The sequence below is a fragment of the Phasianus colchicus genome, chromosome 3 (genome assembly GCF_987193195.1).
Source record: "Phasianus colchicus chromosome 3, bPhaCol1.hap1.1, whole genome shotgun sequence".
Lineage (NCBI taxonomy): Eukaryota > Metazoa > Chordata > Aves > Galliformes > Phasianidae > Phasianus > Phasianus colchicus.
The window spans coordinates 44,573,148-44,597,620 of NC_143438.1; the positions used below are offsets into that span (position 1 = coordinate 44,573,148).

The 24,473-nt window shown below is 38.8% G+C and overlaps 1 protein-coding gene across 16 annotated transcripts in view; it reads left to right on the forward strand.

Annotated features, from left to right (window-relative positions):
- Positions 1 to 24,473, forward strand: part of PPP4R1 (protein phosphatase 4 regulatory subunit 1) — a 61,779-nt gene that overhangs the window by 22,456 nt on the left and 14,850 nt on the right. For 12 of the 16 annotated variants that reach the window (XM_031588958.2, XM_031588956.2, XM_090137365.1 and 9 more), the window contains 8 exons: positions 799 to 905; positions 12,261 to 12,403; positions 14,012 to 14,158; positions 15,190 to 15,297; positions 16,059 to 16,124; positions 17,112 to 17,270; positions 18,210 to 18,340; positions 19,970 to 20,487. In XM_031588958.2, the coding sequence (XP_031444818.2) occupies positions 799 to 905; positions 12,261 to 12,403; positions 14,012 to 14,158; positions 15,190 to 15,297; positions 16,059 to 16,124; positions 17,112 to 17,270; positions 18,210 to 18,340; positions 19,970 to 20,487 (1,379 nt within the window). Of the gene's footprint in view, positions 1 to 798; positions 906 to 6,871; positions 6,977 to 12,260; positions 12,404 to 14,011; positions 14,159 to 15,189; positions 15,298 to 16,058; positions 16,125 to 17,111; positions 17,271 to 18,209; positions 18,341 to 19,969; positions 20,488 to 24,473 lie in introns of those variants that run through there. The other 4 variants (XM_090137370.1, XM_090137371.1, XM_090137369.1 and 1 more) reach the window with 2 other exon arrangements.

Below are 24,473 nucleotides of genomic sequence, written 5' to 3' on the forward strand. Positions count from 1 at the left end.
GTCAGCTGTACTGTTTAAAAACTCAGGGTTTAGGGCTCTCTAAGTAGCTGGAGGGTATGACTTTGTAACCTAACTGCAACGAACCCCTTACAGAATGAACACTCAAATTTGGCTGCATCGCTTGGAAGATGACCCTTAGGAAAATTTCTTGTGAATTAGAAGTGGTAACTGAAATGATGATTCAGATTGGTTTTGTGTTTTCCTTGTGACTTCTCTTAACTTTTATCCCGAGTGCACGTGTCCCAGGCACATTTGCTTGTGTTCTTTTTATCATCACAGAATATACCCACTGCTCTACATTGAATCTGAATCAAGTTTACCCTTTAAAGGCCATCAGTGGTTTGGAAATCTTCAGCTTAAGTGTTCACACTTTGTTTATGAAGATAAATTCATAATTGTGTTTAAAACTTCTAAGAATATCTATCAGTGTTGTCTCGCTTTTTAAGAAACAAGTGAGGGAATTCAGGGGTGAGGATGGAAAGTTGATGCTGACTTAAGATCTGGTTTGCTCCTTTGTCAGATGTTTACCGTTTTTTAAATTTGTGACTGGTTTCTTTTATCCTTGTAAGCTCTAGGGATGTATATATGTGTATATAAATGCTACAGTTGAAGTTAATAGTTCTTAAAGATTATGCTGAATATTGGAATAAAGAATTCCCAAAGCAGTGCTAACTGAATTTACTGCGTTGAAAATAAATCTATGTGAAATTTTACTGTTTGGTTTAAGAAACCTGTATGATTTGGCTATGTTTCTGGATACAAATAATGCTATTTTTTAAAATCTTTCCTGTAAACTAGGCAAATGGTGGCGCGAAGTTTACTGGACACTTTGAAGGAAGTCAGTGATGATGAGAGAGATTGTATTGCTGTGTTGGAGAGAATCAGCAGATTAGCTGATGATTCAGGTAGGTAGCATTAAACATGTTACTGGGTTAATGAAGAAATATCAGAATTGCTGAAGCTGGACCAATGTCTTCTCTGTCTTCTTCAGTATTCAGACTAGGTTTCTGCAGAATGTAATAAAATGCTGTAAAGTTCCATTTGTCTGAATCATCCCCACAAAGACAACTTTTTTCCTTGCTCTTCCACAGAATTGAACTTCTTGAATGTGTGGAACTATCACTTCCCATTGGTATATTTCAAAATATTTTTTAATGGACTGTGGCTATTTAGCAAATCTACACATTAATTTTAGATTTGTAGATAAAGATGAATTTATTGCTTTGAAAAGAATCTTGCAAAGCATCCATGCAAAACTCCTATTAGTTCTGACAAAATTTGAATGCTGAAGTTATTCCCTTGCTTCCTTTTGGGAAATCAGTAGTGAAGACAGCAGAGACAGCAGGAGCAGGGAGGTGATTGTTGTCCCCTGTACTCAGCTCTGGTGAGGCTGTACTTTGAGTTCTGTGTTTGGTTTTGAGTCCCTCACTGCAAGAAAGACATTGAGGCCCTGAAGCATGTCCAGAGAAAGACAAGATAGGAAGGGTCTGGAGCACAGGTCTCATGAGAGCAGCTGAGGGAACTAGGATTGATCAGTCAGGAGAAGAGAAGGCTCAGGGAAGACCTGATGGCTCTCTACAACTATCTGGTGAGGTGGGAGTTGGCCTCTTCTCCCATGTAACTAGCCATAGGAAGAGAAGGAATGGCAGGAAGTTGTGCCAGAAGAGGTTCAGGTTGGAGGATATTAGGAAAAATTTCTTCTCTTGGAGAGTAGTGAGGCATTGGAAGAAGCTGCCCAGGGAGGTGATGGACTCACAGTTCCTGGAAGTATTAAAGAAACATGTAGATGTTGTACTAAGGGACATGGATTAGTGGGCAGTGTTGGTGGTAGGTGGCTGGTTGGACTGGATGATCTTAGTGAATTCTATGAATTGATAGACAAGATGTAGGTATAAATAATGAATAGAAAGAATCTGTAGTTAGGGATGTGCTTTTGCTGATATGGTTGGTCTGGGTGTTTGGAATAAGAGGCAGAAGTAGGAGAAGGATGAAAAAATTAAAAGAAAGGAAGAATACTTTGAAGAGGGAAACTGAGGGGAAAAATGATGGTGGACAGTGCTGCAACAAAATTACAGGTTGAAGATTCTCTAGAAAAAGTTATAAGGCTTGAATTTAACTTAACACAGTGCTGATACAGTTCAAGCACCAGAAGAAAGAAAAAAGTCTTTAACAGCAAAACATCAGAGAAGATCTGAAGCTTGTTCATTTATTGCTGTGTGAATGGTATGGAGGGTTTAAAAGAAAACCTTGTATTAAACCTTGTATGAGGAGAAAATTTGTTTCTTCTGTTTCAGATCTGTTAGTTCTGCCTTCCAGAGCTGCAGAACATAGTGCTCCAAGGGTAAAAAAACCAACCAAACAAAAAAAGCCCTGTAAGATCCTACCTCCTTCATTTAAAATGCACGTTTTTGTTTTTGTGAGCTAATGTCCTTGTTCAGACAGGAATGTAAGCATTACATAATTGTATTGAGTACTTCTCCAAGGATTCTTAAGGAGGAAAAATAAGTTGCTGTTCATTTGGAATTAAATGCCTTCAATAATGAATAATGGCATGCAACTGTTTCTACAGCACTTCCCTAGCTAAGATCTGCTTCTGAAATCCATATATATACAGTGCTTGTTTGTGTGGTGTTCCTAACAGCTCTAAGCACCAGGAACTTGCTGAAGTTTCATTTTGACTTTGGAAAATAGAACAGATCTGTGTAGAGGAAAATGACCTTGTGCAGTGATTTTGTAGCCGTAGACTTTCCATTGGTGACCAACTAAGTGTGTCAAACTGAAGTTTGTTTAGCTAGAGATGAAATGAAAGCCAAGAGCTGAGTTCAAATCAATTTGTTTCCTTTGACGGGGGTGGAGTACATTTTTAGTCAGGGTTGATATTTTCTCAGCATCCATAAAAGCAGCATTTCAGGCTTTTCCTGCACTGTAGAGATTGTCTTAGATCTGCCAAACTAGTAGCACTGGATTCTGCAGCTGCTGCACGAATTAAATTTTTGCAGTATTAACTTCATGCCTCAAGCAGTTGCTGCATTGGACTCAGTCTGTTTCTGTAAGACAGGTAATTAGAATTTCCTTATGTCTTAACCCATACCAAAATTAATTTAGGGAGCTCAGTCTGTTTTGTATTTTTACAAAACATGTTCTTCCACAATTATTTAAATGCTAGTGTAGATTTGTTTTTGTTAAGGTTGCTGTGACTGGAATTGTTTTTCACTTTTCTTGTGTCTGATGCTTTTTTCAATTTTTTTTCCAACCTGCACTGTAAAGTATAAAATAACTGAATTGTTTTCTAACTATTTGGGGGGTGTTTTCTTGTTCGATCAAGTCACAGACAGTGAAAAGCTTCGGGTTTTTTTTTTGACAGTAGTTGATATATTGAGGCTTGAATTGAGGAATCACCTGGGTTACACAATATCCGTGTTGCCTTTGCACTGCTGGTGTTATATAAAATAGAGGTACCATGATGAATTTGAAACAGCAACCATTGTAAAGATGCCTAAGCAGTCTTTTGCCCTGCTAATACTTAATGTGTATAATCGTTGTAACTTATCTTGGAATCATAGAATCACAGAATGGCCTGGGTTGAAAAGGACCACAATAATCATCTAATTTAAACCCCCCTGCTATGTGCAGGGTCATCGACCACCAGACCAGGCTGCCCAGAGCCACATCCAGCCTGGCCTTGAATGCCTTCAGGGATGGGGCATCCACAACCTCCTTGGGTAACCTGTTCCAGTGTGTCACCACCCTCTGAGTGAAAAACTCCCTCCTAATATCTAACCTAAATCTCCCGTCTCAGTTTAAAACCAATCCCTTATGTCCTATCACTATCCACCCTTGTAATCAGCTGTTCCCCCTCCTGTTTATATGCTCCCTTCAAGTACTGGAAGACCACAATGAGGTCTCCCTGGAGACTTATGAAGTACTGTAGCTGGAATGATGTTTTACAGACATGGTTTCTACTCGAATTCAATACGTTTTGTTGTTTGTTTGTTTTAAATGAGTAGGGACTGCAGTGAGGCAGCCATTTTGTTTTGTGTTTGCAAGCAAGAGAATTTCAAAACAATAATTGCTTTTATTCTTGCACTGTGACAACACTCAAAGAATCTAAATAACATCTTTGTTGTGCTAAATGCTGCATTGGTGTGAAATAAAAATTAATCTTCACTGGAAATGGAACAGGATCCAAATAAATGATTTCAGGAGGGAGAGTACAGAAAGAGATTGTATGCATTGATATGATTGACATAGATCTTGACACACCAGTGGACTACAGCTCTTGACATACCAGTAGGCTAGCCATGACCCAAATCTTTGAGGTATTATAACAAGGGCACAAATCAGCTCTACAACAATTAAAAAAAAAAACCTGTGACATAATTCTCAAATAGCTTTTGGTAAGAAATCACTTGGACTCGTCAAATGGTCCTGCTTTAGAAAAGTTTTGTTTATGCCAGCTTAAAAAAAATTAAGTATTGCTTCTGGAATACTAAGCAGTGTTTCAGCATCTTTCTGTCAGCAATCAGTTTGTGGGCTGTGGGTGAACAATGAGCCTCACGAAATGCGGTTTATGAAGAAGAGTTTGATGTAATTACATGAACAAATTGTACACGGATCTCTTCCCGGCATGGCATTTTGGATTCTTTCTAATGAAGTGGTTCCAGGTTGTATTCAACTTTGCAGCTTTTAGATCCCTAATATATTTCTAGTGAAAAAACACTTAGTTCAGATGGTACTGAAAATGAGATGCTCTCAAAACAATGCTGCCAACTTGGAATGGGAATTGCTGTGCCCTGCTGTAAATAGCATCAGAGAATAGCTGCTTCAGTGGTAGTTGTAGAACAGTGTACCACTTCCAACCCACTTATTTGCCACACAAGCTTTTTCTTCAAATCTCAGTTGCTTGGAAGTCTTATTCACTTTGGTTTTTGTCTCCATTTCTGTAGACAGGTATTCCTGCTCAACCTGTGATTTTTGCTGTGTTTTTTATTTTTAATTTTTATTTTAAACCCTTACGAACTCTGGAATTCTCTGTAATCTTTCATAGTGAAGTCCCTAGGATAGTTATGGCCAAAGTAACAATTCAATACCTTGTATTGTTTTCAAATCTACTATTTAACTGCTTTGCAATTTCTGTCATTCTTAAGGGATGCTATGTATGCCATTTAAATGTTTTTCTAGTGGCTTTGAACTCATAGATGTTTGGTGCATGACAAATATTTATTTATCCCTCAGTAACCCTTGTTAGTGTTAAAATGCTTGTGTCTATGTTAAAAAAAGCTAAACCTTCTTCATTCTCAAATATGGACTGGTCACAGGCTTGCATGAGCTTGAGCAAGACCCTTATGTCTTTCTCTATCACTTGTATGAATTTGTGTTCAAACTTTTTTTTTAACGTAGAGTCAGTTGTGAATGCAGTTTGCAAAGCAAACTCGTTTTTAGAAACAATTATTAGCCTAATTGGTCATTAAATTCCGAAGCTGTGTAATCAGCCTCAGTGAGATGGCCTGGCAACCTTAATTAGTTAATAGCATGTTTAACCTGTATTAAGCACCATTCCAATCAAATTGCAGTTATTAGACTGTGAGGTGCCAACAAGGCCTGTCCAACAGCATGTATTTCAGCTTTCCATTTAACAAAGCCTTCATATTTAACAGAGATATCTGATAGGGCTAATATTTCCTTTTCCCAGCTGTCAGTAGCTCCAACTCTCTTCTCTTCCATTCCCCAATTTTCATTTCAGCAGTCTTTCGTACCTTTTCCCCCACCTCCTTCTACCTTTCTTTGTGCAGTCCTCTTTTGTCTCTCCACGCTTCTATTAATTGCTAATGGTGACTTTCCCTTCTCTCATTGGTTGTTCTGTATTTCACTCCTGACCTGCCGATCAGTAACAAAGTCTATTTCTGGTTAATACAAAGAAAGAGCGTGGCTAGTGAAGCAACATGCGAATCAGACACATCAGTCTTTCTGATGGATCCCTAAGCTAAAAGGATGGGTTCTGGTTACACATTATATTTTCACTTGTCTAGATTCTCTTTGGCCTTCAAAAATGGAAGAAAGTTGGAGGAACAGATGAAACAAGAATGAGAGTCATCAGAAGAGAAAAATTTAGTTAATCAGTAAGAATAGAAAGTGGGAGGGAATATTGTATTTTATAAGGAAGGGAATAAAGTTTGAATTGATGAACTGCAGACTTTGTTTAAATTCAACTTTGACTATGTAGATGACTCAGTTTGAGAATAGACAAGTATGCAAATGCAGACCTATTGGCATTATATTGACAGACTGTCATCTTCTGTATGCTGTGGACCTTATACTCAGGCTGAATAGGTAAGTGAGCATTTTTCAGGATAGGCAGGAAAGTGTTTTGCACATTGCTTGTTTCTGTGTAGTACATATGCAAACCAGTATTTTCAGTTGTTTTTTAATTGCTTTTTTTTTTTTTTTTTGAGATTGAACATGTAAATGCAAAGCTGGGCATTTTTGTGACTTCTTAGTCACAACTCTCAATGGAAAAAATATTAATTTTGAGATACAGTTAGAAACATTCAGGAAAATTGCCAGTTGAAGCAGCACTGACATCACCAGTAGTTGTTCCTCATGCACATTTTTTAACCACGCAAAAAGCTCACAGCCCCTCACAAACGTAGAGATCAATTGCTGCTTGTATTTCAGAATGGTCAGTTTGGGATAATGAAAGTTTTGCAGAATTTCTTCCAAACACTGTATGTGTTGCAAAATAAGCTGTTGTGAAATAAACCTTGCTGTGAGTTGATTCTGGAATAATGACTTCATTTACAAATAACTGTTCTGGAACAAGTAGCCGGTATTATATTATGAAGGTGTGCAGTAATCCTCCTTTAATTTCCAGTGTACAGATAACCTTGGTGCTTCGCTTCCGCATAGCTAAAGAATGTGGAGTGAACTGAAGCCTTGGTAGGAATTGAAGGAAATATTGTACGTTTGAGTAGGAAAGGTGAGTGTATGTGCAGAAGTAGTTAGATAAATACGTTGACACTTTGCTTACATGACAGACGGTGTGAAATTTCAGGGGAAACTGAAGCATCTTTTATGAGTGGGAAGAGAACAGTGAGGTTCCTCTGTGGTTCTGGAACATTAAATGATGATTGGTGAAATAACTAAAACTGAAGATTAGGGGGTGCAGATTAAAATCTGCTCAAGTTCTTGAGATGTTGGGAGGAATATCTTGCTGATTTCATGTGTTCTGGAAATTGAAGGAGGTAAAACTCTAATTTTATTGTGGCAACTTTTTTTGAAATAATTTGACAGAAGAACTGTAAGGTACTTCTGTCATTCTTTTGGTGTAATTTTATTTTCTAAAGAATGAAATAAAATGCTAATGAATGAGCAAACTAACTATGAGTTTGCTTCTGAAATCCAATATCAATGTTTCTTTCCAAATCTTATTTATTTTTTTATCAGTTGCACCTTTTTTAGTAGCCTGCTACTTCAAAACATAGACTTGTGCTTTCAGGAGGTAGTGTTACTTTACCAGGTACAAAAAGTACTGTTTCAAACATGAAGAAGTATGAGTTTCCAGAGTGCTTAAAATACAAACTCTTAATCTGGACATGAAGTGAAATTCTCCATCCAGATTTTGCTTGTATTTTCTGAATGCACTTGTCCATGTTGTGTTGAGCTTATGCTTTAAGAAACTGCACTGTAATAATTTTAACTGATACTTCCACAGTCCCTTTGCTGTGCTTCTGATCATCAGATCAAGCCATAAATTTGCTTTTAAACTACAGAAGATTTAAGATGGCAGACACTGTTACATGTTGAATCCTGCTGAAATCTTAGGAGCTGCCACTCGGTCTTTATTGGAGCAAAAGATGAAGAGAGAAATGAATTAAGGGAATGAGAAAGTGCTGGATGTTTAGTGGGAATGTTTGGCATTGCCTTATGTTTCCTAAAGACCAAACAACAAAAATTGCACTACTGTAACCCCATCACACTGCAAGATTAGACTCTGATCAGTACAAATTGAAACATATGCTTCAACATTTGGAAGACTTAAGCTCTAAATTGGGAAGGTTAAAGATCAGATTTTGCACAGCAGCACTAATTCCCTGGAACAGCGCAAAAGGCTTTTTTGATAATGAATTGTGGTGTTGCATTACAGAGATGCACACAGTGCTGGTTTGTTTATTGGTTTTAATTGAACTTACTAAGATTGTGGAGCCATGTGCATAGAAGTTAGGAAATGTAAGAACTAAGGTGCCTCTATGGTTCTAATTCATGAATTTTTCAAATCTTTAATTGCATCATCCCATCTGTCTGTGTTCCCTGCAAACCCAGAGCTTGCTTAGTAGCTCAGGAAGAAGAGGGTTCACTTGATGTGAACTCTTCAGTATTGTCACACAGCATGGCCACTCTCTTAAGTGATGATTAATAGATGAATCCTGTTCTCAAGAGAAAAAAAAATTGCTGTCTCACTGCTTCATAAAGAAATTTAAGGATTCATTTTCACAGAAAACCCAATCAGTTTGAGAAGTGTTGCCATCGCTTTATCAGCGGTTGAGCAAACTATAGAGGTATCAAGATCAATACAGTCTGCCCGCTTTGAGTATCTAGTGTCTAAAGTTTGTAAGCTTGATACGCTTAAAACAGAGCTCTTGGGTTTGATTACAGTGGTTTCTTCAGCTGTGAAGCCAGAATTAGGACTCCAATCAAATGAGTAGTGTAGATTTACTCAAAGACTTTGGCTTAAGCATTTCACATATCTTCACACAAGGCAAATCAAGTTCCTCGGCAGTATTTTGCTTCTTTCACTCTGTTCTGTTAGTATCACAGTAAGTAGTCCATGGATTCACTTTGTCTATTTGCTTGCTTCCATCATCAGAAAGTTCTGCTGTTCTACAGAACTGTGTGATTGCAGAGGGAAACTAATCTAATTGCCAGTTCTTACTGTTTAATCAAGTTGCTGTGGTGGGGCAAGAGCTGTGTCAGCCAGATCTGTTTTTTGATAGGACTTGTTGCCTGGCTGCAGGAGCAATTGCATTGGCATAATGGAAAGGCCAGCTGCGAGTTTTGGACTTGGGAGGGTGGGAACTGCCTGAAGCAAATTCGAATACAGCTCGGAAAGCACTCCTGCTAAACATGAAGCCTCAGCTGAATTTCTTTTCCTCTTTCCTACTACCCTCCACAACTTCCCCTGCTACCTCCCACATCTCCAGCAAGCGTCATCCCTTTGCTGCAGGGAATGAGGAAAGGGACCCAAGAGGTGGGAAAGAGATCCTAGAGACAAGTGTCTTGACACAAGCCTCTTGTATCTTAAGTCATGTCCTGGACGTGTTTTGAAGTAGCAGCCTTGCAGGAAAGTGGGAGGAAGTTCTTCAAGTCCTGGCACAGAATTACAGAATCACAAGGTTGGAAATTACCTGCGAGATCATCTAGTCCAACTGTCCTCCCACTACCACTGCTACCGCAAGCACTAAACCATATCTTGTAGCTCCTCATCCAGATGCCTCTTGAACACTGCCAGGGACAACAACTCCACCACCTCCCTGGGCAGGCCATTCCAGTGCCTGACAACTCTCTGAGAGAAAAAGTTCTTCCTTATGTCTAATCTAAACCTCCTCTGGTACAACTTGCGGCCATTTCCTCAGGTCCTGTTCGTTGCCTGGGAGAAGACACCAATCCCCTCCTCATTACAACCTCCGTTCAGGAAGTTGTAGAGTGCAATGAGTCTCCCCTGAGCCTCCTCTTCTCCAGAATATACAATCCCAGCTCCCTCAGCCGCTCCTCATAAGACTTGTGCTCCAGACCCCTCACCAGCTTTGTTGCCCTTCTCTGGACATGCTCCAGGGCCTCAATATCTTTTTTGTAGTGAGAGCCCCAAAACTGAACACAATACTCAAGGTACTTACCGGTGCTGAGTACAGGGAGATGATTACATTGGGTCCTGATTCTGATTTCTTGTCCAGCAGGTTCCAGTTTCTCATCCCGTTAGTTGCTAGCCTTACCTCATCATTATTCACCTCTCAGCTCTCCCTTCCCAGCCTGTTGGTTCTTCACTGTGCTCTCTGTAGTTGTGCTTCAGTGCTTTTTCCAGCCTTTGTGCAGTCTGCCTTAGAATTGGAGGTTTTCTTCTGTTGCTTTGTCAGGGTGCTAGGCAGTGAGTTACAGAGCTTGCAAGACAGACTGACTTCATCTGCAGACATCTACGTCGCTCGGAGGTTGGTTCATCAGCCGTTTCAGAAGAGCTCTCGGGCCAGGGGATGCATGCAGTCTATCTGCAGCAGTGGTGGCTTTCTTGATCTCAAAATATGCTCAGCTAGGAAGGACTGTTCAGTTGGTAGCTCCTGTGCTCTCAGGTACTGGGAAGATGCATATGGAGAGTATATAAAAGACCCCAAGCTCGGCCACATTGGGCTAGTTTCATAAATGGGCAAACACTTTCTGATGTAAAGGGACTCCCCTTCTTGCACAGTTATCTGTGACAGAAGTGAAGAGTCTAGGTGCTCTCAGTTAAGAGGACCAGAATTCATCATAGGATGAAGTTGGATGATTTTGCTGACTTTAATCCTGAAAACAGCTGTTTTGCTTATCCTAACAAAGAATTGCAGCTTATGATATCTTGTGTTCTGTTAACTATTTTGGCAAATTTTTATAAGTGAAAGATGAGTTACTAGATAGAAAGTGTTAGGCTACTTCAAAATTAGGAGGTGCTGCAAGCTCTCAGTAGAAAACTAGACTTAAAATTGAGAAAATAAAATGATGATGGCAACTTTTTATTCTCTAAGCTTTTTTGGAAGAAAAATTGTTTCTAGCATATCTAGTTTTTTCTTTCCTTGTGTTAATATGATATATAAAATTTCTCTTTCAAAATTAATGATCTCCTTAAAAGTCTGTCTGATTTACAGGTGCTTATTTTGGCCTATGTTCATCAAACTAAAATTTCATTGTCACTGATGGAAGTTTACAAAAACTTGCAGGTATTGGAGTAGTCTTCTTTGTAATCTGACTTCTTCAATACAAACTTACACATATATACATAGATATATTGCTTAAGGAGTTTAACCTAAACATATTTCAGAACATCCAAGATTTAGATAAGATACTTTTGTTGTATATGCTCCTCTGACCACTTTAGAAAGAGAAACAAAGCAAACTAGAAGATGTGGTACTTGCTCTGTTTTGTTTTATTCAGTCTGAAGTTGTCAGTTCTAACTAGTGTTGAGGAAAGCTAAAGACTGCATGCATTATCCATGTTAAGTACAAAGCTCATGCTCCTGTTTGGCAAAAGGTTATGGTTCTGACATTTTGTGATCATTCCAAATATCTTAAGGAAAATGGTTCTGTTGTGCCATTAAATTTTACCTAAACAGTTCCTACCTATGTAAAGCTTAGTAAGGCATGTATATCCTGTACACAGTGTACGTTTTATTATTTAAAATATTGTAAGTCTAACCACTGTCTCTTGAGAGTAGCTGCTGGGTTTTTGTTATGTGTTTTTGTAGGTCATCAGTTCTTTGATAGCAACTACAGTTTAAGCAAATCCTGAAAGGAGAGAAATATTTAGTACTTCGGTCTGAAATTACTTGTTGTTTGTTTTTTTTTCCTGTGGATAAGTGAACTATTTGGCATGTGATTAGGATTCATTCACGCAGTGCACTGCTTTCTTAATTGAAAAACTGAATTACACATTTTTGAAAGTTACCAACTTCTGTGAAAAATGTATCTAATAAATTTAACTAATAGCTTGGAGAACATAGAGCTACTTCTATCTGAAAAAACTTATCAGTAGCCTTAAAAAGCAAAGAGTGAAAAAGTGTCTGTGGTTGTGGCTGTGGTGAAATCTCTTCTGTGTGAAAAACTGCAGCCAGGTACTACTCTCAGTTTGTTTCTTCTCATTGCAGTTGGGTTAACTTTCTGCATAGCAGTTTTCTTGGAAGCAGGTGATGCTTGTAGGGAATTTGGATGGATTCTGATACTCATGTTTGATGACTTGCTCTCTTACAGTTGTTGTGGGTATTCTTGTTCTATCTTCTTGATAATAGAGAAGGTGGGCCAAGTCTTTTGTAGTAGTTTATTAGTATAGAGTGTACTTGCACCTGGCTTTGCATAAAGGTGGTGCTTATCAGATTGAAGCCCGCTGTAGACATACTGACTTGACCACTTGATCACTCAGATTGTAAGTACAAGAGTGTAAAAAAGCTTATTTTGGTAGTATCTGATAGTGTGTTTGCTAACATTTATAGTGCCTTTTTTGTTTTGTTTTATTTTGACTCTGACAGAGCCTACAGTGCGGGCAGAACTGATGGAACAGGTACCTCATATTGCCATGTTTTGTCAAGAAAACAGACCTTCCATCCCATATGCTTTTTCCAAATACTTACTACCTATTGTGGTACGGTACCTTGCAGACCAGAATAACCAAGTAAGTGTCTTATAGAAACAGTTTATTTACTAGTTGAATATTTCCATTGTGTGAGACTTTTCAACTTAAATAATTGAGGCTGAGTGAAGAATGTAATATTTTAGAGTGAAAAATACTTAAAATGACTTGCAATACATGGCATTCTGAATTTACTAAAGAAAATTTGGATTGTTTTTTTCACCTTATATATTCTGTTCTGATTTTGGAGCTTTTATCTGGTGTTGTGTTCTTATTGACAAAATTGAACAGTCATTTTTCTAGCTTTTCTAGATCAAATTCTGGCAAAAAAAAAAAAGGATAATAGAATAAAAACGTCTCCTTGCTATAATTCATTTCTTTAAACTGTTACATACCATCATATCTCGTTGTTTATATATAAATCCAGTAACTCCTGTCTTGGAAACTGAGTTGACACTGAGCATTTTGCAAGTCTGCATCTATACATCATCTTGCCTTTAGTTTTCTGTAGGATTCTCTACCATTTCAGAGTAAGCCCTAGGTGATGTTAGTTTAAGAGATCTGAATTTTTGTCACTTTTAATTTATTTTTTATTTTTTGAACCTTTCCAGATCTTCCATAATTAAGAACAGATACCAAAACCAGGCATATTTTTCTTTGTAGTGGTTTTGCTAATTGATGTTTAATACAACAGCCAGTATCTGCTTGATATTCTCTCGTTCTCAGATTCCATGACTGCTCATCTTCCTAACCTCTGTTGATAACTCCACAGCTCATTTGGCTGATTTGCTCTGAAACGAAGACCTCAAAAGGTCTTACAATTGCTGCATTGCAGTGGATAATCTGTCACTTCATGTAATGTTTTCTGACATACATGACCTTGCATTTGCAAGCAATATGTTCATGTAAGATAAGTAAGCCCATATTTTCAATTTACCTAGATCCTTCCAGTTGGCTCCAGTGATTTCTGAATCATTTGCAAGCTTTTATCAGTAACTTAGGGTTTTTTTTCCCAGATGCTAGCAAGTGTATGGCGTTATATTTGTCAGTGCTAGATACACAGCTACTGAAGAGCACTGAGAACTAATTCCCCCAGAAATAATTCCCTTTGGTGATTGTTACCTCCATGAAACTTATTTTTTAGTGCCAGTTAAATACGTATTAAGTCAATTTAATAAGGTTATCATATTTTTGTATAGTCTTTTGCTAGGTGGAACTAAGCAAAACTGTCTCATTCAGAATAAATGCAGTTATCCATTGTCAGACAAACTTGGTAAAAAGAGGATTTGTTTAACAAAACTCATATGCCATAGAACTTTGTTACACCCAGTTAGCTGTGCTGCTTCTCTTCCATGACTTTTTGTTCTGTTTCCCTTTAGCATAGTAGTCTGGACTTGGGAAATACGTAGGTGGACACTTACTATAATAGCATTCATTAGTTTACAGTAAGTAGATTTCTAGGATCTGATGTTGTGTTTAAATCATGAAGTATTTGCAGAGTGCTTTTGGAGACTTTGTCCTCTCTCTCCAAGTACCTTGAACATAGGTGTATAGCAGTATGTAAGTATAGCTCCCAAAATACTTGGACCTACTTCAAGAAAGAACCACCTTAGCTCCTTATACTCCTTGATTTTTGTCTCCTTACAATAGGTAAGAAAAACAAGCCAGGCAGCATTGTTAGTTCTGCTGGAACAAGAACTCATAGAGAGATACGACGTGGAGACCAAAGTATGCCCTGTTCTGATAGACCTGACGGCACCAGACAGCAATGATGATGTGAAGACAGAAGCTGTGGCTGTAAGTAATAGCAGTATTAAACTAGAGGATATCATGGTCTCTTGAATTGTTGGTGTTGCTGTGATGCTATTGTGTTTCCAAGATGTGCATCAATATGGTATTAGAGAGAAAAATTTATATTGCTATCCATAACTAATCCATAACTTTTTCTGTGCCATCTTATACTCAAGTCAGGTTTAGATTTAAATTCAGTACATTATATAGGCTATGAAGAAAAACCCATTTGGACAAACCAGCACAGGAGATTAATTTTCATTGGCTTACGAAGCATCTACTACTTGTTTTTTGCAGGCTTGTTTTATGAGGGGTTTGAATTGCATATGTGGAAAATTTCTATCTGTGGCAAATCTGTAATCCTTGAATTCTCTTTGTCATTACTTTCTGTTCTGTTCTCTTTACTGATTTGTTTTTGTTTTGTGTGTGGGTTTTGTTTTTTTTTTTGTATAAAATAAGCATATTTGATAATTAAAACTTTTGTGTCCAAATGGTCAGCAAATTAATATTTTAAAGGAAAAGTGGCAGAAGCTGTATCTCCTTTCCCTTTTAAAATTTAGAATTTTATGTAAGAAGTTAAAGCTGCCACTTTCTTTGGTATAATACATATGCAGAGTATTTTTATATGAGGGAATTGCAGATGGACAGTGCTCTCATACATATGGTATGATTTTTTTCAATGTTCCTGTTGGAGCTAGTAGTTGGACTTGATGATCCTTATGGGCCTCTTCCAACTCAGGATATTCTGTTTTTCTATGACCAATATCAACTATTTTAAATTATTTTAATCTAATCATAGAGAAGATAATGGAAGAGACTTAATCATATTATTAAGAAATAATTTTCTGTTAAAAAAATTCCTTGAGTACTAGAACAGTCAAATCTTTTCAGTTCAAGAACTGATTTTTTTTTCAGTAGTTCTTCATCATTTCAGTTTTCTATATCAGAAAATTAAGTGTAAAAAAGCTCTGCTTAACTGACATGAAATTGTGTATTGTGCAAGCATTCCTAACTAGTGTCTGTCTGTCTTGCATTAGATAATGTGCAAAATGGCCTCCATGGTGGGAAAGGACATCACGGAAAGACTTGTTCTTCCTAGGTTTTGTGAGATGTGCTGTGACTGCAGAATGTTTCATGTTCGTAAGGTATGTATTATCAGCACTTCATCAGGATTATCTGTGAAAGGATTGTCATCAGTTTGAAACTTGCCTTTGTCTAAATGACACCTTCCTGCTAGATTGCATCTGTCACATACTTAAGTGAAAGCTATGGAGTTTCTTTGTAGTTTGTATTTCCACAGATTTTATATTTGATGCTGACTTTTTTTTCCCTGAGTACTTACCTTTATTATTTGAAACAAAGAAAGAGCTGTCCTTAAGATTGTGCAGGTAGCCATGAAAATGTGAACCAGCTGGAACTGATAAAGCATCAGCTACCTGAGCTCATATGTCTATGCGTAGACATAAAGATGCTCATTAAGATGAGGCAAACTAGTATGCCATCATGAAACTTAGGTGTTGAGGCTGCATTTTGGTTTCACCTTGCTATTAGATAGCTGCTTCTCCTTTGTAATTGCTTGTATTATTTCATTTGACAGCACTTTGAATGTATTTTATTCTTCCTTTTCACTTCAGTTTTGGGGTGGTTCTATAGGGATTAAATCATTAGTCGAGTTTAAAAAGAGAAAGTTTAACAAAAACTCAAGAAGAACTTAAAAAGAAAAAAATATTTTAATTTTCTTTTTTTTTAACGCCATAGAAATAGATAGAATGGAGAAATGGCAGATTTTGAGTTAGTGTCAAAAATTGTTCCCTTAGTTTTAAAAGCTGTTTAGTTATTTCTTTTGACTTTTTATGCTGTATTAAAGAATTGTCATAGTGGTTATTTCTTGCATTTCATTTGCAAGGTATGTGCAGCCAACTTTGGAGATATCTGCAGTGTGGTTGGGCAACAGGCCACTGAAGAAATGCTGGTAAGCTACCTATTAAAGGATTTTTCTTCTTAGTACAAGTCAGTAGTGGAGTTAGATGTGGGACAGCGAAGGACAGATAAAACAATTAGGCAACGACTACTGTGTTCTCTTAGTAAGAAGAGTCTATAACAGCTGTGACTTTTCAGTTTGGCTGGCACAAGGTTTTGTTTGAGATTTATAAAATTTTGAAGACCATTAATACAGACTTCTTAGAATTGTAGAACCCTCAGAGTTGGAAGGGACCTTTAAAAGTCATCTAGTCCAACTCCCTTGCAATGAACAGGGACACTACAGCTAGATCAGGTTGCCCAGGGCCTGATCCAGCCTCACCTTGAAAGTCTTCAGGGACGGGGCATCAAGCGCATCACTAGGCAACCTGTTCCAGTGCCTCACCACCCTCCCTGTAAAAGATTTTTTCCTCGTATCTAACCTAAATCTACCCTCTTTGATCTTGAAGCTGTTTCCCTTTGTTCTATCACCACAGACCCTACTGAGGAGTCTGTCCCCTTCTTTCCTGTAGCTCCCCTTTAGATACTGAGTTGCCTCTATCAGGTCACTCAGAGTCTTCTCTTATACAAGACACAATCTAGAGCTAAGAGAGGATTTAAAGCAGCCTAAAGAAAATACTTCAGGTTGTGAAGGTAGAGAGTATCAGTAGATTTTAAAAGTTATTAGGCTAGAAATAGACAGGAGTGTATCTTCTAGTGTCTATAATGCGATGAAAAGTTACAGATATAGGTGAGTAAGAGGAGAGTGGGCTGCTAGGAGGGGCAAGTCTGATACAATCTTTTGATGTGATTCTTCAGATAAGTTAATGCTCCTTGTCTGTATCTGCAGGTAACATGAGTGCCAGTGATTAGAAGGGTGGTGCTACTGAAAGTGTGTTTTGTCTTGTGAATGTTAAACTGAGGTATCTGTTGAGTGTGAGGGCAGAGAATTTGATGGGTACTGCCTGTTAAGACTTGCAACTTGCTGTGTTCTGAACAGTTGCCGAGGTTTTTCCAGCTCTGCTCTGATAATGTGTGGGGAGTTCGGAAAGCCTGTGCTGAATGCTTCATGGCAGTTTCTTGTGCAACATCACAAGAAGTCCGGCGGACAAAGTTGTCAACCCTTTTTATTAATTTGATTAGTGATCCTTCACGATGGGTAAGAAATGCTTCTTATTTTTTGAATAAGTGTTCAATACAGTTTAGTGAGTTAACTGTTATATTCTACGTAGAACTTCTCCCCATAGGCATGGTTAACTTAAGTTGTTTCACACATCATGAGCAAGATTCTTGTTCGAATGCTTGGTTTTCCAGTGGGCATAAAAAATTCTTTCTATTTCCACTGCAACATGTAAGAAAAACTGTGCCACCAGGACCACTTTTCTTAGCTACAGAAGTTGCTATGACTTAACAATGCTAAAGATCATCATCAGATCTAAAAAGTTTATTTATATTTCACAGATCCCTACCTACTTCCTTTTTTGTCTCCAAGGTCTATGCTTTAAAGATTAAGTTTGTTATTGAGCAGGCTACTTCCAAGAGCCAGAAATAGATCTTTTGCACAAGGGCATGAGCACTTGGATCCTTGGAAGTCATGCAAGTTGTAGTCCAGCAGATTTAATCAAATAAAAGAAACGAAGGGTAGATATGATAATTGGTGAGACAGGAAGATGAAATAGTAGGGGAGAAAGGAGGAACAAATTAAAGAATGAGGAAGGGGGCAAAAAAATGCAAAGTATGTTATCTTCAAATTCAAAATAGTGAAAAGTCTGTTCACTACAGCAAAGTTTTTTTCCTTCCAAGTCATTATCTTGGCTGAACTTTCAAATTCACCCACTTCTGCTATTTTAGATACATATGATTTCTTTGGCTGTGGGGAGTGGGCCCATCAACGCACAGTTACCTGTGATTTAACTGTTTTTTCCTAACATTTTTCACTTAGCACCCTAGGTATACAACTGGTTTAATCTTCCAAGAAACTCTGCTGTTACTTTCCTATGTAGACTTATGACCCTCCCTGTTCTTAACAATAGACTTTTATGTTTCATAAAAGTGTAATATTTATATAATTTATTTTTCCTTGGACCTTTTCCACTAGGTCCGACAAGCTGCTTTTCAGTCTTTGGGGCCTTTCATATCAACTTTTGCTAATCCATCCAGCAGTGGTCAGTATTTTAAAGAAGAAGATGATAAAAACTCAGAGGACCATGCTTCTGCACAGGAAAACAGGTAAAGAATTTCCTCCTTGTTTTTCTTCTATATGAGCTGCAAGTTAAAAAAAAAAAAAGATAGCTTTCCTGTATAAACTGAGTGTTTATCTTGGAGAAGTCTGTAACTTCTTGTCTTATTCAATACACTATCAGAATTTTTAGTTATTTATTAAAAATACTGAACTGTTCAATAGTTTAGAATATCTTCAGGTACCTTAGGATATACCTTGTATGACAAAGCTTGGTAGATGAGGATACTGTCTATCATAGAATCATATCATAGAATGGCTTGGGTTGGAAAGGACCTTTAAGATCATCTATTTCCAACCTCCCTGCTATAGGCAGGGACACCTCCCTCTAGACCAGGTTGCTCAAAGCCCCATTCAGCCTGGCCTTGAATGCTTCCAGGAAGGGGGCATTTGCAATCCTGCTGGGCAAAACTATATAAATGGCTGTAAGATTTTTGATACTATCTTCCATAAGTTTCTCATAGAGAAGCTGTTGTTGATCATAGAATCATAGAATTTCTCAGGTTGGAAAAGACCTTAAAGATCATCGAATCCAACTTTGACCTACCCTAACAACCCAGCTTGATGTATGAGGCTGCATGAGCAAGTGGGGAGGTGGATTGAAAACTGTCTGAACAGTGAGCACAGGGGGTGGTGATCACTGGTGGTGAGTAACTTGTGTACCACGGGGAACAGTACTGGGACCAGTTCTACTAAACATCTTCATTAATGGTCTGTATGAGGGGCAGAGCACACATTCAACAAGTTTGCAAATGACACAGATCTGATAGGAGTTACATCAGGGAGTTGTGCTGCCACATCCAGAGGGACTTTGAAGGGCTTTGGAGAAATAGTCTCACAGGAGCCTCATGAAGTTCAGCAAGAGGAAATACAAAGTCCTGCACTGCAGGGGGAAGAAGCCCAGGCACCAATGTGTGCTGAGAGCTGATGGGATGGAAAGCAGCTTTGCAGAAAAGACCCTGGGTTCAACTTGGTGTCCACCAGGACCACGTGTAGCAAAGGCTAATGGTAGCCTGGGCTGCATTAAGAGTATTGCCAGCAGATCAGGGAAGGGTTGCCATGCACTGTTGAGGCCATACCCAGAGAACTGTGTTCAGTTCAGGGCAAACCAATGTAAGAGAGAGATTGAGCAATGAGAGAAAGTACAGAAGAGGGGCAAGGGGTAATAGACTGTAATGTCTTTCCTATAAGAAAAGGCTGAGAGCTGAAATTGTTTAGCCTAGAGATGAGAAGGCTCAGGAGGGTATGTTATTAATGTGTATGTATAGCTGAAGGGAAGCTATAAAAATGCTGAAACCAGACTGATTTCACTTGTGCCCAGCACCAAGGCACTAAGCAGTGGGCACAAGGTGGAGTGTAGGAGGCTTCTTTTGAACATTAGGACGTTCTGGGCATAAGGCCCTGGGGGGCCGTGCTTGAGCAGTGCTTTGGACCATGTGACCTCCAGGAGTCCCTTCTCTGTTCAACCAGTCTTTGATTCTGTGATTTATTTTGCTATGGTGTAAGTAAATCTACTGTGATAAATAAGCTGATAGTATTTGTATGAATTTTCAAAAGCATAAGTTTGTGACAAGTTTATTTTGTTTTTTAAATGATTCATTTGCTTTGTCGCTCAACAGTGAACAAATCAGAACTACAGAAGACATCACAACAGAGGATGAACACAACAGAGCAGAGGACCAGTCTTCACACGTCGACAGTGACAGTTTTGCAACAAAACTTGAAAATGCCGTGGGAGATCAAAATGCAGTGTCAAATAACTGCCAGAGGGAAAGTGATTTCCAGACCGAGTCATCCTTTCATTGCACTTTGTCTTCAGATTCTTGTGGGGGAATGGCTGATGAGAACGAGCGAAGTTCTCATTGCTGTACAGCAGGACTACGGGAGGCTGGGCACATTTCACAGGAAACCTCTCTTTCAGAGCAGGAATTGTACAACTCTTTCCATTTCTGGAGGACTCCACTTCCTGAAATAGATATTGATTTGGAGCTTCAGCAGACTTCTGAGATAATCCTCAATAGAGAAATTCAGGAACTCACAATGCCAGTATCTCCAAACATTCCTATGGCAACAAGGAAAGAGTTGGAGGAAATGATAGAAAATTTGGAACCCCATATAGATGATCCAGACGTTAAAGGTATAGTAAAAGTACTGAAGCTTTTTTAGTGTCTGGAGATGTGCTTATGTTGCTTTAGTAGTTTGGGCTTTAACCTTATCTTTAGAAGTCAGAGGTAGTACTTTCTCCTCATCTTCAAATAAATTGCATCTACTAGGATTTAATTTGGAAAAGTGATGATATAAACCAAAAGGGAACTTGCATATGTGTAAAGATGTTTAAAGGCAGTATGATTCCTTCCATAAGCTGAATTCACATGGCAGTATAAAATTTTGACTGCTCAGCTTGACAGTGTAATAAAATAGATGGATCCATGGTATAAGCTATCAATCAGGATATTAATTTTTAATTAGCAGACATACGAAACAAAACAGATAAAATATTTTTCTAAATTACCAATAAAATGATAAATGTGGTTTTTATTTTATGAGCTATCCAATCTACTTTTAAATAGTTATTCTTATTGATTTTCCTGTGAAATCTTGATTGCTGCAGTCTCACATTGTCTACTTGAGATTGCAAAGCTTTAGTGTCAAGCTGAGCACTAATCTGAAGTGAATTGTTGAAATAAGCACGTGTTTTCTGGTTTAAAAAATTCTTGAAGGTTGGAAAAGGGTTTCACAAGTATGACCATCTGGTTGAACAGCACTTCGGAGACACCTCATGAGCTGAAATAACTTGACTGTTTCACACATACATACCAGAGATAGGTTTTCTTGGTACACATATGCTGAATAAATCCTAAGGTACATCAGACTTGAGGGTTACAGCCAGAAAGTCTTGAGCTACCACTATGAAAGAACGTTCTTCTGAAGTTGAAGCATCCCTAGATGAAAATATGCATCTATACAAAAAAGAAAAAGTAGGAAGGAAAAAGAAGTGGTAGTTAAGAAACATATCATAGAGAGTTTGCATGAAGATTTATGTAGCCTATCTGCTTGTACATCCAGAATTATCCTGTTACAAGTTTGTTTATTTCCTGTGTGTTCATGTCTTGTCTCAGTCTCTGAGTGGTTTCTTGTAGCTCTTGTGACTAGATGTCAGGAGGTTTTCTGTGCAGTTGTAGACTAGAACTTGGGCGTTTCTTACTAGGTTGTCAACACCGTGAACTGCCAGTGTGTGCAAGTTTGGGAAAGTTTGAGCTGGGGTTACAGTGTGTTTCTGACTAGTTGTTTTTGTTGCTGTGGGTGGCTTTTTATTGTAATTTGTTTGTTTGTTTTTGGTCTTAATTCATAGAATCATAGAACTGTTTGAGTTGGTAGGGACATTTAAAAGTCATCCAGTCCAATTCTCCTGCAATGAGCAGGGACACCTACAGCTAGGTCAGAGCCCCTCCAGCCTGATATTGAGAGTCTTCAGGGATGGGGCATCCACCACCTCCCTGGGTAACCTGTTTCAATGCCTCACCACCACTGAAAAAAACAAAAACAAAAACTTCTTCATTATATCCAGTCTGAATGGTCCCCTCTTTTAGTTTTAAACCATTTCTCCTTGTCCTATCACAACAGACCCTGCTAAAGAGCCTGTCCCACTCTGTCTGGAGCATTTTCCAGGCTGAACAGCCCCAGCTCTCTCTGCCTGTCCTCATAAGAGGGTCCTGGCCTCATTTTTCTGGCCCTCCTCAAGATGTGCTCTAACAGATCCATGTATCTCCTGTACTGAGGACACCACATCTGGATGTAGTACTCCAGGTGAGGCCTCACCTTTTTTCTTTCATTCCCCAGCTTGTGCTGTGGTTGCTGTGACCCAGATACAAGATTTTGCAGTTGAAATTACTCAGTGACTTAATCAGGGCTATGTACTGAAGCTCCATTGAACACAGCTTTATGTACTCAATGTAGACTACTTATTTCACTTCTTTCTGTTTCACGTTCTCTTACAGTTCAGTCTAAACACTTTAAAATCCAGAACCTTACAGCATGACTGTTTTGGTTTGGTGATACTGTTATTTTCATTTTACACTAAGTGCATTGAGGTTAAAGAGTTTGAGACCAAAACTGATAGAATGAATTCTGAAACACTAAAGCATGTATGGAAGTGGAAGAGGAAGTTTTTCACTCAGAGGGTGGTGACACACTGGAACAGGTTGCCCAAGGAGGCTGTGGATGCCCCATCTCTGGAGGCATTCAAGGCCAGGTTGGATGTGGCTCTGGGCAGCCTGGTCTGCTGGTTGGTGACCCTGCATACAGCTGGGGGATTGAAACTAGATAGTCACTGTGGTCCTTTTCAACCCAGGCCATTCTGTGATTCTATTTAGTGATGGGTACCCAGACTTACTCTGTTAGTAGCTCAGTTTATTCCTGTCTTTTTAAATCTCTCTTCCCCCTTTCTTGTTTTAAATCTCTCTTCCCCCTTTCCTTATTTTATTGTCACTCAAGTCCACCAAATTCCTGCCACTCAGGAATCCAAAGGGATTCCTGCTTCTGTGCTGTGCTCCTGCCTTTATTGCTGCATTTTCCACCAAGGACAGAAGGTGCAGTGTTCCCTTCAGTGTGTGAATGAAGGCTGCCTCACTGCAGAGTTCCCCTCTATACATATCCGATTTTTGTAGCAAATTGGGCAAATGCCAGAGAGTTCACAGAATGAAATGAGTTAACAAAAATGCGGTTTGGGAATAAGACTGTAGTATATGATGCTGTGTGTGTGTCAGTAACATTAAATATCCAGACAACCTTAATTCTGTCTCTTTGTTGCTTGTCAGTGCTTGATTGAAACTTCAGCATCCTTCTTTTAATGCGTTGGGTTTGGAGAATATTTTCTAAATAGAAAGAAGTTCTGTTGAGGGGAACCATATTGACCTGCCTCATTGTCAGAGTTTTTGAAAGTTTTTAAAAATCTTATTGATGTTTTTATTACTTGACTGTGTAGACTAACCAGTGATGCTAATAAGGCGGTGTTCATTATGGAACAGCCAGCAGAGGTCAGTGATTCCTGTTTGCTGGTTGGTGTCAGCACCAGCCCCTGACAGCTGAGCAGGTATGGAAGTTTGGTCTGAAGTTGCACCTCTCTATCATCAGAGCAGACTCCATTTCAGATTTCAGATCCTTGCTCTGGAAGCCCTGGAAACTGATGAGGCCTCTAGCAAACACAATTTTTAACAGTGGCTGGCAGCCACCACTGACTATATATATATATATTTTTTTTTTTTCCCATAACCTCATGGTGAACTGCTTTAACTGAATCTCACTCCCCCTCACCCTGAGGCTTTCTTTCCAGAACTAGCTTGTTGCCAGAGTATTACATCTGAGCAATAGGTAGTTGAACAGTCAGTAACTGAGATAAGACAGCCTGTTTTCTCGCAGACAAACTCCAGCTTGGATATTCTGCTATCTGATATGCAATGCAAGGCAATGGTATGTAATTCCTGTTAATGTGACCTCTCCAGTCTGCTGGCCAGACATCCTGAGGTCTCACAAACTGGGAGATGGAAACCTGCACGTTCCTCTGGAGCATGCATCAGGTTTTCTAATTGTTACTTGGTGGGAGATGGAGAGCTCAACTTGCACGTTACTGGGGCTAGCTGTGGTTTATGCCAGCCACAGTGTGCTTTCCCAAATGGAAACCTAATATGGAAAAAACAGCCCATGTGTGTTACATCAGGAGGCCCCACTCCCATATAAAACCGTATGTTTATAGATTAGGCTACCAGCTATGCTGACAGTTAAGTACATTGTTGATGGAACAGAAGGTAAGGGGAAGAGGAGAAGAAACTCCTCTTTGTTTTAATGTTTCATTTACTATAGCAGTCTTCAACTCTCAGTCCCTGTTGCTGGGATGTTACATGCTATGTTTCCTTAGTTACTTGTATTATTGTATCTGCTAGGGCAGCCTGTAACTTTTGCTTGCCAGCAAGAAGTGAATGTGAGGAAAAACAAAGGGAGTGTGCCACTGAGAAATATCCAGGTCTTTTAGCGAGACATCAGGAGGAACAGAAAACAGCAATACAGCATATAGGAGGGGTGGAAAGTTCTGAGAAATTAATAAGGCCAGGTAAAAAGTGGTTTTGA